The following is a 12,889-nucleotide window of genomic DNA, read 5'->3' as shown; positions in this document are numbered from 1 at the left end:
CTTCTGGGGAGGCCTCAGGAAACTTTTACTCATGGTAGAAGGGGAGGAGAGGGGGCGAGAGAGAGAGACCAGGCACTTTTAAACAACCAGCTATTGGGTGAACTAATTAATAGTGTGAGGATTCACTCATTACTGTGAGGAGGGCACCAAGCCATTCAAGAGGGGCCCACCCATGTGACCCAAACACCTCCCAGCTAGGGTCACCTCCAACATGGGGGATCACATTTCAACATGAGACTTGGAGGGGACAAACATCCAAACTGTATCCTCCTGTTTAAAATCGTTCAGTGTCTCTCACGGCCTCCAGCATCAAGTTGGCGTTCCTTAGCATGGCTTTCTCACCTTTCCTCCCCGATAACTACACTCTTTTCCCCCACACTATAATCTTTTTTTAATAACACTTTTATTGAGATATAATTTACAAACCATAAATGTATCCTTTTAATATGTATAATTTAGTGATTTTTAATATATTTGGAGTTGTGTAACCATTACCACTACCTGTTTTTAGAATATTTTCCTTACCCCAAAAAGAAACCCTGTACCCATTAGCAGTTCTTCCCCATTTTCTCCCCTCCTCCAAGCCCTGAGAGCCACTCTTCTGCTTTCTGTCTCTATGGATTGCCTATGGTGGACATTTCACATAAGTGGAATCATACAATATGTGGTCTTTTGTGAGTGGCCTCTTTCATCTAGCATAACGTTTTCAAAGTTTATCCATGTTGTAGCATGGATCAGAACTTCATTTTTATGGCTGAATACTATTATATTGTGTAGATACACCACCTTTTTTTTTTTTTTTTTGAGACAGGTTCTCACTCTGTCACCCAGGCTGGAGTACAGTGGCACAATCAGACCTCACTGTAGCCTTGATTTCCTGGGCTGAAACGATCCTCCTGATTCAGCCTCCCAAGTAGCTGGGACTACAGGCTCATGCCACCATGCCCAGCTAATTTTTTTAAATTTTAGTACAGACTAGGTCTCACTATGGTGCCCAGGCTGATCTCAAACTCCTGAGCTCAAGCCATCCTCCTGCCTCGGCCTCCCAAAGTGCTGGGATTATAGGTGTAAGCCACCATGCCCGGCCCACATTTTTGCTTATCCATTCTCAGTTGATAGACATTTGGATTGTTTCTACTTTTTGGCTGTTATGATTAATGCTGCTATGAACATTCCTATACATGTTTTTGTGGATCCTGTACATGGATCTATGTTTTTATTTCTCTTGGGTGTTTACCTATGAGTGGAACTGCTGGGTCATGTGGTAACTCTATATTTAACATTTTGAGGAGCTACCAGACTTTTCCAAATGGTCACACCATTTAACATTCCCAACAGCAATGTATGAAGGTTCTAAATTCTCTACCTCCTCCTCATGCTGTTTTCTGTCTTTTTGACTTTAGCCATCTTAAGGAATCCCTGTAATCGTACTAGTGAGCTAATACAGCTCTTACTAAGGCTAGACACCATTCTAAGCATAATTTCATGCTCAACACCCCTGTGAGGTTGATATTTTTATTATCCCCATTTTACAGCTAAGGAAACTGAGGTACAGAGAGATTAAGTAAGTAACTTGTTTGGTCCCACATCTAATACTTGTTAGAGCCCCAGGATTCAAATACAAGGAATTTAATTCTGGAGTCTGTGCTCTTTTCTTTTTTTTCTTTTGGAGACGGGGTTTCACTCTTACTGGCCAGGCTGGAGTGCAATGGCGCAATCTCAGCTCATGACAACCTCCACCTCCCAGGTTCAAGTGATTCTCCTGCCTCAGCTTCCTGAGTAGCTGGGATTACAGGCATGTGCCGCCATGCCCGGCTAATTTTGTATTTTTAGTAGAGATGGGGTTTCACCATGTTGGCCAGGCTGGTCTCAAACTCCTGACCTCAGGTGACCCCACCCGCCTCGGCCTCCCAAAGTGCTGGGATTACAGGCGTCAGCCACTGTGCCTGGCTGAGTCTGTGCTCTTAACCATCACATTATGCTGATTCTCATAGGCCACTATAGTAATGTGCTTAGTGTGTATCTCTATGTGTTTTTGCAAAATCTGTATTTAATTTACATAAATGGTATTGTGTTATAGATCTCATTTCACCTCTTACTATTTTTTTTTTTTGAGACAGAGTCTCGCTGTAGTGTGCAGTGGTGCAATCTCAGCTCACTGCAACCTCCCAAGTTCAAGCGATTCTTCTGCCTCAGCCTCCCGAGTAGCTGAGATAATAGGCGCCTACCACCAGGCCTGGCGAATTTTTGTATTTTTGGTAGAGACGGGGTTTCACCATGTTGGCCAGGCTGGTCTCAAACTTCTGACTTCAACTGATCCACCCGTCTCAGCCTCCCAAAGTGTTGGGATTACAGGCGTGAGCCACTGTGCCCCACCACTTTTTTTTTTTCAAAGCTCTATGTTTTAAAACCCATCCGTGTTGCTCCACCTCACCTGCTGATGGAACTTGTGCCTGCTTTCCATGGGGGCGGCACCCACCATTATGCTTGTCCCCTCTCTGTGTGCGAAGGGCTCACCAGCCTTCAGGACTGGCCACTTCTGTAGCCTCTCCTTCAGTCCTTCCCTGCATCTAGCCTGGGCTCTAGAAGTGCTGACTTCCCAGTACATCCTAGAATGTGCACCAGTATGTCACGCCTCCGTGCCTTTGTTCTTCAAGGCCAGTGGAATATCCCGGATCACCTAGTTCCAATCTCCTCATTCTACAGAATCATCCTACATTTTACAGAGGAGGAGAATAAGCTTAGAAACAATGACCTGCTCGAGACCGTACAACCAGAACCCCACCCTTTATCTCTGGCCAGCCTCTTCTCCCTCTTCTCTTTAGTCCTCCTCTGCTGCTCACTGGCCGAAGTCCCCTTTCTGTCTTTGCCCTGCTCCCGTCACTAGCTCCAAGATGGCAGGGTAGCAGAACACAGAACTTCTCTGTGCCGTGTGGCACATGTGCTGTGCTACAACCCACACAGCCTCCCTGTTCTGGAACCTGTGATTTGCTGTGAAATTGCAGTCCTACTGCAGCCATGTTGCCTCTGTGATTGCTTTCTCTCTGTCCCCACACCTGTCACAGATGAGTTTTGGACCTACCATTCTGAGACATACTGATGCAAGAGGCTCCCGGGAAACACTTGGTACTGATCTTCCTCCCCTCAGCTCCATGCTCACCACTGGTCACACTTTCTCCTTTAACCCTGCTCCCCTCCTCCCTTTCATTCATTCATTCATTCATTCATTCCTCACTCAACAACTATTTATTAGTCATCTCCTCTATCTCCTAGATGACAGGATCTATGCAACTAACCCAGAGATGACACAGAGATGAATGAGATGTGGCTCCTGTCATCAAGGAGCTCATGATTCAATGGGGAACTAACACTTACATGCGTGGGCAGTTAGGGACATGCAAGAATCTTTATAGTGCAAAAAGAGAGAAGTTACAAGGCAGCACGCAAGTCAATGCCGGTGAACCCAGATGGCCTGGTGAGAGGACCCTGGACTAGAAGGTAGATGTGTGACCTTGGGCCAGCTGTTTGAGCTCTCTGAGCCTTAGCTTCCTCCTCTGTGATATGAGGATGAGTCTCTCACAGGCTGTTGGTTGGAGTGACTGAGGGAGTGTGAGTAAAGCTCTCAGCATTGTGCCAGCACATAGTAGGTGATCAGGAAACAAATGGCTCTGAAAGGCACAAGTCCTGGAGGAGTTTAAGAGAGTGGACATTTCTCTCTGCCTCATCTCCCTATTCCCTGCACCACCTACACTTTCCTCTCTGACCCTACTCTCTCTTTCCTGATAAGGAATTACTCTCACTTCCACCACCCGATGTATGGAAACTGCTATACTTTCAATGACAAGAACAACTCCAACCTCTGGATGTCTTCCATGCCTGGAATCAACAATGGTGAGCAACTCCCTGCTTGCTCCATGGCGCCCTCTGCTTCAGCCACTCACCTGTACTCACCTTGAGCTCACCTCCTAGAGCTGCTGGGAGGGGTCCTGTCTGCTGTCTCTCCCCAGTAGGTGCCACATAGTCCGTTCCAGGCATAAGAGGAATCCCATCCCAGGTCTTCCTCCTGCCTCCAGATTCCAGCTCAAGGGTTGCCAGGTCCCTTTGCGGGTCTTCCTGAACTTGCTTCTCTTGCAGCTTTAGAGACTGGGCAAGGAAGGGAGAGTGGATTTCCATCTTCTAACTCTTTTCTAGGATTCCCGCCTCTGCCAACTCTGCTCTCTCTGCACCCCTAGGTCTGTCCCTGATGCTGCGCGCAGAGCAGAATGACTTCATTCCCCTGCTGTCCACAGTGACTGGGGCCCGGGTAATGGTGCACGGGCAGGATGAACCTGCCTTTATGGATGATGGTGGCTTTAACTTGCGGCCTGGCGTGGAGACCTCCATCAGCATGAGGAAGGCAAGGATGCTGACTGGGAGGCCTGGAAGGAGCGCCTCAGATTGCAGAGGGGCAGCGGGGAGGCATGGGAGGCTGGAGAGGGAGAGCATGTGGGGTGGGCCTTGAGCACGTGGAGGTCTTCAGGAGCAGGAATGAGGGGCAGAGGGGCTGGCACTGGGAAGTAAAGCCCTGCAGGGTGGACCCTGGGGGACAAGTGCTGAGAAGGCATTCAGGGCATGCTTAGGGTTTCTGGGGATGCTCTGGGCCTAGTGGCCTTGAAATGAGCAGTGGGTGGGCATGGGGGTGGCTGGAAGCATGTATTGAGAGGGCGAGGCCAGTAGGAGGGGCTGGCAGGTGTGAGATACAACCTGGAACTGAGGGAAGGCAGAGAACCCAGAGGCACTTGCTCTGTCCTCTGATCTCTTGGTGTATGTGGGTTCATAGGAAACCCTGGACAGACTTGGGGGCGATTATGGCGACTGCACCAAGAATGGCAGTGATGTTCCTGTCGAGAACCTTTACCCTTCAAAGTACACACAGCAGGTGAGGCCCAACCTGATTCCGTGGCAGCCATTCCCAGGCCTGCCCTGGCTGGTCCTGCAAAGCTGGAGGGGTTGTGTATGTGAGAGAGAGAGAGGGAAACTGGGGGGGGGGGGGGGGGGTGGAAAGAGGATGGAGGCTCTGTGCAGAGAACTGCTGAGTTCAGGCCTGAACCCCCTCTCCTCTCCACCCTCCTCCCTTCCAGGTGTGTATTCACTCCTGCTTCCAGGAGAGCATGATCAAGGAGTGTGGCTGTGCTTACATCTTCTATCCGCGGCCCCAGAACGTGGAGTACTGTGACTACAGAAAGCACAGTTCCTGGGGTGAGACTCCAGGGAGCCCCCACCCTGCCCCACTGACCCCAGTACTCACTGAGGCACTTTTTCCTCTCAGTCCCCTGTTTGTGGGGATGACTTCTGGCTCCCACCTGCTGGGATGAATCCTTCCTTGCTCTTGTTTTTCAGCCTTTAGTCTCTGCCTCTGTCAGTTTCCCTCTCCCTCAGTCTCTCTCTCTTTTTTTCTTTTTTTTTGAGACGGAGTCTCGCTCTGTCACCCAGGCTGGAGAGCAGTGGCGCGATCTCGGCTCACTGCAAGCTCCACCTCCTGGGTTCACACCATTCTCCTGCCTCAGCCTCCCAAGTGGCTGGGACTACAGGTGCCTGCCACCATGCCCGGCTAATTTTTTGGTATTTTTAGTAGAGACGGGGTTTCACCCTGTTAGCCAGGATGGTCTCAATCTCCTGACTGACCTCATGATCCACCTGCCTCGGCCTCCCTCTCTCTTCTATCTCTGTTCCTCCCTGTCAGTGTTGCAGTCTCTCTGTTTTGGCCTTTGTGTGTTTGTCAAGGAATTGTCCCATTTAAAAACAACTTGCAGGCCGGGCGCGGTGGCTCACGCCTGTAATCCCAGCACTTTGGGAGGCCAAGGCGGGCGGATCACGAGATCAGGAGATCGAGACCATCCTGGCTAACACGGTGAAACCCCGTCTCTACTAAAAATACAAAAAATTAGCCGGGCGAGGTGGCGGTCGCCTGTAGTCCCAGCTACGCGGGAGGCTGAGGTAGGAGAATGGCGTGAACTCCGGGGGGCGGAGCCTGCAGTGAGCCGAGATCGTGCCACTGCACTCCAGCCTGGGCGACAGCAAGACTCGGTCTCAAAAAATAAATAAATAAATAAAAATAAAAACAAAAATAAAAATAAAAATAAAAATAAAAACAACCTGCAGCAGAAGGAAGGAAGAGCACGTGAGAAAACCTCCAGTGGTTCCTCACTGGCTGCTAAGGTTTCAGTGCATGCTCTGCCCACAGCTTCCCTGCTCAGTGCCCAGGGCGCTTAGCTGGGCAGGCTCCGGAGGGGCTGGGTGAGGTACACAACACTTCCCTGGGGAGCAGGAAGAAAATATTAGAAGTTACATGGGTCTATCTCATTCCTTCACATTTTCCATCTTATGTGCTTTAGAATGGACATACTGTATCCATTCAATAGTAGAGGTATGTAATTTATAAATCAAATACATGAATTGGACCTGTTTATTTAAGATTTTTTTTTTTTTTTTTTTTTTTTTTACCTGAACAAGGGCACAATCAGTAAAGTTTGGAGCACCTTGGAATCTCCTCCTTATCCTGGTATAGGACTAGACAAATCTCTTTCCTTTTGACTACAGTTGAGTTGTTTGGCAGGGAAGTTGTGTGCCAGGAAGCTGAGAGAGAAAGAAAATCACAAAAAGAAAATATGTAAGCTGCAAGGGTTTGCATTCCTGGAGTTCATGCTCTTCCCTGGCACAGCTGGCCTGTTCCCCCTGCAGTTCCTCCTCCCAGGGCTCTCCCCTGGGCCCAGCTGTCTCACAGGGTGGGCGGAGGGCCATCACGGGAGGGGACATGGTAGTGGGCACTGGAGACACAGAGGCCCTCAAAAGCAGCGGATTGTCTCACCCCAGAGTTCAGCGTCCATCCCTACCTCGTTCCTGTCTGTGGTGACTTTTCCGCTTCTGTCCTTCCCTGGGCTGGCTCCGCAGTTCTCTTCTGCCTGGACTTTCCAGTCGTGGCCTCCTGGTTCCTGCCTCTCTGACCTTAGAGGATTGTAGCACATCAGAACTGGGGGAAACCCAAAGGCCATCTGGCCTCATCTCCTGTCTCAGATGAGCAAATTAAGGTCCAGGGGGAGGATGTGACACGTCCCAGGGTATACAGGACTGGGACAGAGGAGATGCCACCTGTGATTTCTCCCTCCCCTCAAATAATTATTTCTACTTTGTGGGTTTGCACATCTGTGAGTATAACAATATTGATTGCTGAGAAGTTGTGAGGATGAGAGAGGAAGTAAGGCTAAAAGCACAGTCTGTTGCATTTCCTAGGGCTTACTTCCCCGGAGAAGAGGGCCAGCTGCTTCCCCTTCTTCCTAAAGATCTCCAGCCCTGGTAGGGATTTGGGTCAGAAATGAAGAAGGACTTCAGACTGAGGAACTAAAAGTAGCAATAATGACAAAATAACCTTACTTAGAATTTGGGAAATAGGGGAGGAGGTGAATCTACAGTTCCATTATTATTATTATTATTTTGGTAATAGCTTTATTGAGATAATTTATATCCCATACAATTCACTCATTTAAAGCGTGCAGCTTCATTTTAGTCAAATTTTAGTTTTAATTTTAGGTTTTAAGTATAGTCCCAGAGTTGTGCAATCATCATATAATCAGTTTTGGAATATTTTTAGTGTTCCCAAAAGAAACCTTGTACTCACTCAGGCCAGGCACGGTGGTTCATGCCTGTAATCGCAGCACTTTGAGAGGCCAAGGTGGGCAGATCACTTGAGCCCAGGATTTCGACACCAGCCTGGGCAACGTGGCGAAACCCTGTCTTTACAAAAATTAGCTGGGCATGGTGGTGCACACCTGCAGACCCAGCCACTTGGGAGGCTGAGGTGGGAGAATCACCTGAGCCCAGGAGGTCAAGGCTGCAGTGAGCCATGATCAGGCCACTGCACTCCAGCCTGGGCAATGGAGTGAGACCCTGTCTCAGATAAATAAATAAATAAACCTTGTACTCATTAGCAAGTCTCAAGCTTCCCTCCCCTCCTCCACCACTGCCAGCCCTTGGGCAACCACGATTCTTTCTTTCTCTATGGATTTGCCTATTCTGAATCTTTTTTTTTTTCTTTCTGGAGACAGGATCTCCCTCTGTCGCCCAGACTGGAGTGCAGTGGCGCGATCTTGGCTCACTGCTACCTCCGCCTCTCGGGTTCAAGCGATTCTCCTGTCTCAGCCTCCCGAGTACCTGAGACTACATACAGGCGCACGCTGCCAAGCCCGGCTAATTTTTGTATTTTTTAGTAGAGATGGGGTTTCACCATATTGCTCAGGCTGGTCTCAAACTCCTGACCTCAGGTGATCCGCCCGCCTCGGCCCCCAAGTGCTGGGATTACAGGCATGAGCCACTGCGCCCGGCTATTCTGAATCTTTCGTATAGATGGAATCTTAGAGTGTGTGACCCTCGTGTCTGCCTTATTTCACTTAGTGTAATATTTTCAAGGTTCATCCGTATGGTACCAATAGCAGTACCTCATTCCTTTATATGGCTGAATAACAACACTCCCTTGTATGGATAGACCACACTTTGTTTACCCATTTATCAGTTAGTGGACATTTGTGTTGTTGCCACTTTTTGGTTATTGTGAATAATGCTGCTGTGAGCATTTGTGTACAAGTTTTCGTGTGGACGCGTGTTTTCCATTTTCTTGGGTATATACCTAGGAATGGAATTGCTAGGTCATATGGTAATCTATGTTTAACCTTTTTTGAGGAGCTGCCAGGCTGTTTTCCGAAGTGACATCACCGTTGTACATCCCTAGCAGCAGTATAAGAGGTTTTCAGTTTCTCCACATCCTGCCAGTTCTTGTTATTGTCTTGTTAAATTTTTATTTATTTATTTATTTATTTTGAGAAGACTCGCACTCTGTTGCCCAGGCTGGAGTGCAGTGGCACGATCTTGGCAAACTACAACCTCCACCTCCTAGGTTCAAGCAATTATCCTGCCTCAGCCTCCCAAGTAGCTGGGATTACAGGTGTGCACCACCACACCCGGCTAATTTTTGTATTTTCAGTAGAGACTGGATTTCACCATGTTGGCCAGGCTGGTCTCGAATTCCTGACCTCAGGTAATCCACCTGCCTCAGCCTCCCAAAGTGTTGGTATTGCAGGCGTGAGCCACCGCACCCAGCCTATTGTCTTTTTTTAAATAACACACATCTTAATGGGTGTGAAGTGGTATCTTATTGTGGCTTAATTCCCTTATTCTTATACAATTATTGTTTCCATTTTTCTTTTTTTTTTTTTTTTTGAGACGGAGTCTCGCTCAGTCGCCCAGGCTAGAGTGCAATGACGCGATCTCGGCTCACTGCAAGCTCCGCCTCCCGGGTTCACGCCATTCTCCTGCCTCAGCCTCCCGGGTAGCTGGGACTACAGGCAACCACCACCACGCCCGGCTAATTTTTTGTATTTTTAGTAGAGACGGGGTTTCACCGTGTTAGCCAGGATGGTCTCGATCTCTTGACCTCGTGATCCGCCCGCCTCGGCCTCCCAAAGTGCTGGGATTACAGGCGTGAGCCACCACGCCCGGCCTGTTCCCATTTTTCTTTATGGCGTTTATGTTTTTGTCCATAGCATATATTTCCTTACACTGGTGTATCCTGTTTTGTTTTTCGCCTGACTTAGCTTATTTTCTTTCTTTATTAATTTATTTTTTAGGCCAGGCGCGGTGGCTCACGCCTGTAATCCCAGGACTTTGGGAGGCTGAGGCGGGCAGATCACGAGGTCAGGAGATCGAGACCATCTTGGCTAACACAGAGAAACCCCGTCTCTACTAAAAATATGAAAAATTAGCCGGGCGTGGTGGCGGGCACCTGTAGTCCCAGCTACTCGGGAGGCTGATGCAGGAGAATTGTATGAATCCGGGAGGCGGAGCTTGCAGTGAGCCGAGATCGCGCCACTGCACTCTAGCGTGGGCAACAGAGCGAAACTCCGTCTAAAAAAAAATTTATTTATTAAAAAATTTTTTTTTTAGAGACAAGGTCTCACTCTGTTGCCAGAGTTGGAGTACAAAGGCACACTCATAGCTCACTTGCAACCTTGAACTCCTGGCCTCAAACGACCCTCCCACCTCGGCCTCCCAAAGTGCTGAGCCACTGTCCCTGGCTTAGCTTAATTTCTTAAACGCTTCTTGGTACTGCCACTCATAAGGCATCATTATAATGCTAAATAATGCTCTTGTAAAGTGGGTACCCAGGGATCTTGGGAGACCTCTTGGGTGTGGGGTAGAGAAAGCTGAGGTGCCCTAGGAGAACAGGCATCTCTCTGTACCCACAGGATACTGCTACTATAAGCTCCAGGTTGACTTCTCCTCAGACCACCTGGGCTGTTTCACCAAGTGCCGGAAGCCATGCAGGTTAGTGTCCCCTTCCCCGGGTACAGGTTGGGTAGAATACAGGTTACCGAGCCAAGCATTTGGGAGAGCTGTGCCCCAATACTGAGCACCTTTCTCCATCCCCAGCGTGACCAGCTACCAGCTCTCTGCTGGTTACTCACGATGGCCCTCGGTGACATCCCAGGTAGAGTGTGGGGAAGGGATGGGTGGGGGATGTGTGTGCCCATGTAATGCTGTGGTCTTCTCTGGGTATTATGTGTATGAGTGTGTTTGACACAACCCTATCCCTGTAAGCCTGAAGCATATGGGAGTGACCTTGATGACACCCCCATTCTTTCCTAGGAATGGGTCTTCCAGATGCTATCGCGACAGAACAATTACACCGTCAACAACAAGAGGTCAGTCCTGCCCTGGTCCCAGCCACAAGAAAGGAATCTTTGGGCGGGAAAATAGACCTAGGAAGAGGGATCGATATGGTTGATTAGAGGAAGGTCCAGGAAATTCATCCTCTACCATTTCTTCCCACCCTCTGCCCCACACCTAAGAAACGGAGTGGCCAAAGTCAACATCTTCTTCAAGGAGCTGAACTACAAAACCAATTCTGAGTCTCCCTCTGTCACGGTAGGTCGTGCCTGGCTGGAGCCTGTGATGCTCTGGGGGTCTTACTTAGCAGGGCAGCTGTCAGGGAAAACCAAAAGGTTGTCTCTGTGGGCCAGAAGGCTCTGAGTCTCAAAGGCAGGGGACCAAAGGAGAGGGTCAAGGGAGAGGTTGGGAGGGTTGGAAGAAGGAGCTCGGCCGGGGCATAAGGTCTCTGGGGGTGGTGGGAGGGACAGGCATGCTAGATGCTGGGTTGAAGGCGCTTGACCCATGCCCCCATTTCAGCTGCCCCTAACTGTGGGCCAGTTATCAGTTTTCTCTGGGTGACACTGGCCAGGAGCAGAGACCAAGAGCCCAGGGGGCTGCTGAGAGGCTGAGAGGACTCGGGGGTCTTCGGGGATGAAGGGAGACAGCTTGGTGAGGAGGGAAGGGGGCTCCTCTGCCAAAGTCCATCCAGAACCCTCTGTCCCATCGTCAATGTACCTCTCCTCTCACAGATGGTCACCCTCCTGTCCAACCTGGGCAGCCAGTGGAGCCTGTGGTTTGGCTCCTCGGTGTTGTCTGTGGTGGAGATGGCTGAGCTCATCTTTGACCTGCTGGTCATCACGTTCCTCATGCTGCTCCGAAGGTTCCGAAGCCGATACTGGTCTCCAGGCCGAGGGGGCAGGGGTGCTCAGGAGGTAGCCTCCACCCTGGCATCCTCCCCTCCTTCCCACTTCTGCCCCCACCCCATGTCTCTGTCCTTGTCCCAGCCAGGCCCTGCTCCCTCTCCAGCCTTGACAGCCCCTCCCCCTGCCTATGCCACCCTGGGCCCCCGCCCATCTCCAGGGGGCTCTGCAGGGGCCAGTTCCTCCGCCTGCCCTCTGGGGGGGCCCTGAGATGGAAGGAGAGGTTCCTCGCACCAAGGCAGATGCTCCTCTGGTGGGAGGGTGCTGGCCCTGGCAAGATTGAAGGATGTGCAGGGCTTCCTCTCAGAGCCGCCCAAACTGCCGTTGATGTGTGGAGGGGAAGCAAGATGGGTAAGGGGCTCAGGAAGTTGCTCCAAGAACAGTGGCCGATGAAGCTGCCCAGAAGTGCCTTGGCTCCAGCCCTGTACCCCTTGGTACTGCCTCTGAACACCCTGGTTTCCCCACCCAACTGCAGCTAAGTCTCTTTTTCCCTTGGATCAGCCAAGCGAAACTTGGAGCTTTGACAAGGAACTTTCCTAAGAAACCGCTGATAACCAGGACAAAACACAACCAAGGGTACACACAGGCATGCACGGGTTTCCTGCCCAGCGACGGCTTAAGCCAGCCCCCGACTGGCCTGGCCACACTGTTCTCCAGTAGCACAGATGTATGCTCCTCCTCTTGAACTTGGGTGGGAAACCCCACCCAAAAGCCCCCTTTGTTACTTAGGCAATTCCCCTTCCCTGACTCCCGAGGGCTAGGGCTAGGGCAGACCCGTGTAAGTAAAGGCAGACCCAGGGCTCCTCTAGCCTCATACCCGTGCCCTCACAGAGCCATGCCCCGGCGCCTCTGCCCTGTGTCTTTCATACCTCTACATGTCTGCTTGAGATATTTCCTCAGCCTGAAAGTTTCCCCAACCATCTGCCAGAGAACTCCTATGCATCCCTTAGAACCCTGCTCAGACACCATTACTTTTGTGAACGCTTCTGCCACATCTTGTCTTCCCCAAAATTGATCACTCCGCCTTCTTCTGGGCTCCCGTAGCACACTATAACATCTGCTGGAGTGTTGCTGTTGCACCATACTTTCTTGTACATTAGTGTCTCCCTTCCCAACTAGACTGTAAGTGCCTTGTGGTCAGGGACTGAATCTTGCCCGTTTATGTATGCTCCATGTCTAGCCCATCATCCTGCTTGGAGCAAGTAGGCAGGAGCTCAATAAATGTTTGTTGCATGAAGGAATGTCTGGAGAGCTGGATGGGGCATCATGAAGAGGGTAGGGGGTGGATACAA

At 50.1% G+C, this 12,889-nt stretch overlaps 1 protein-coding gene across 2 annotated transcripts in view; it reads left to right on the top strand.

The window, feature by feature from the left end:
• The window catches only part of SCNN1A (sodium channel epithelial 1 subunit alpha), a 30,722-nt gene extending 17,888 nt beyond the window's left edge, over positions 1–12,834 (top strand). Inside the window, exons 4-12 of one of the 2 annotated variants that reach the window (XM_019038525.4) lie at positions 3,788–3,891; positions 4,233–4,396; positions 4,820–4,918; positions 5,121–5,238; positions 10,275–10,353; positions 10,459–10,516; positions 10,675–10,730; positions 10,878–10,953; positions 11,427–12,834. In XM_019038525.4, coding sequence (XP_018894070.2) covers positions 3,788–3,891; positions 4,233–4,396; positions 4,820–4,918; positions 5,121–5,238; positions 10,275–10,353; positions 10,459–10,516; positions 10,675–10,730; positions 10,878–10,953; positions 11,427–11,807 — 1,135 coding nt within the window. In that variant the 3' untranslated portion in view covers positions 11,808–12,834. The remainder of the gene's footprint in view (positions 1–3,787; positions 3,892–4,232; positions 4,397–4,819; positions 4,919–5,120; positions 5,239–10,274; positions 10,354–10,458; positions 10,517–10,674; positions 10,731–10,877; positions 10,954–11,426) is intronic. The other variant, XM_055358480.2, reaches the window with a different exon arrangement.
• Positions 12,835–12,889: the final 55 nt, after the last annotated feature.

Source organism: Gorilla gorilla, chromosome 10 (assembly GCF_029281585.2).
Source record: "Gorilla gorilla gorilla isolate KB3781 chromosome 10, NHGRI_mGorGor1-v2.1_pri, whole genome shotgun sequence".
Taxonomy (NCBI): domain Eukaryota; kingdom Metazoa; phylum Chordata; class Mammalia; order Primates; family Hominidae; genus Gorilla; species Gorilla gorilla.
This window is presented reverse-complemented; position numbering and strand designations above follow the sequence as displayed.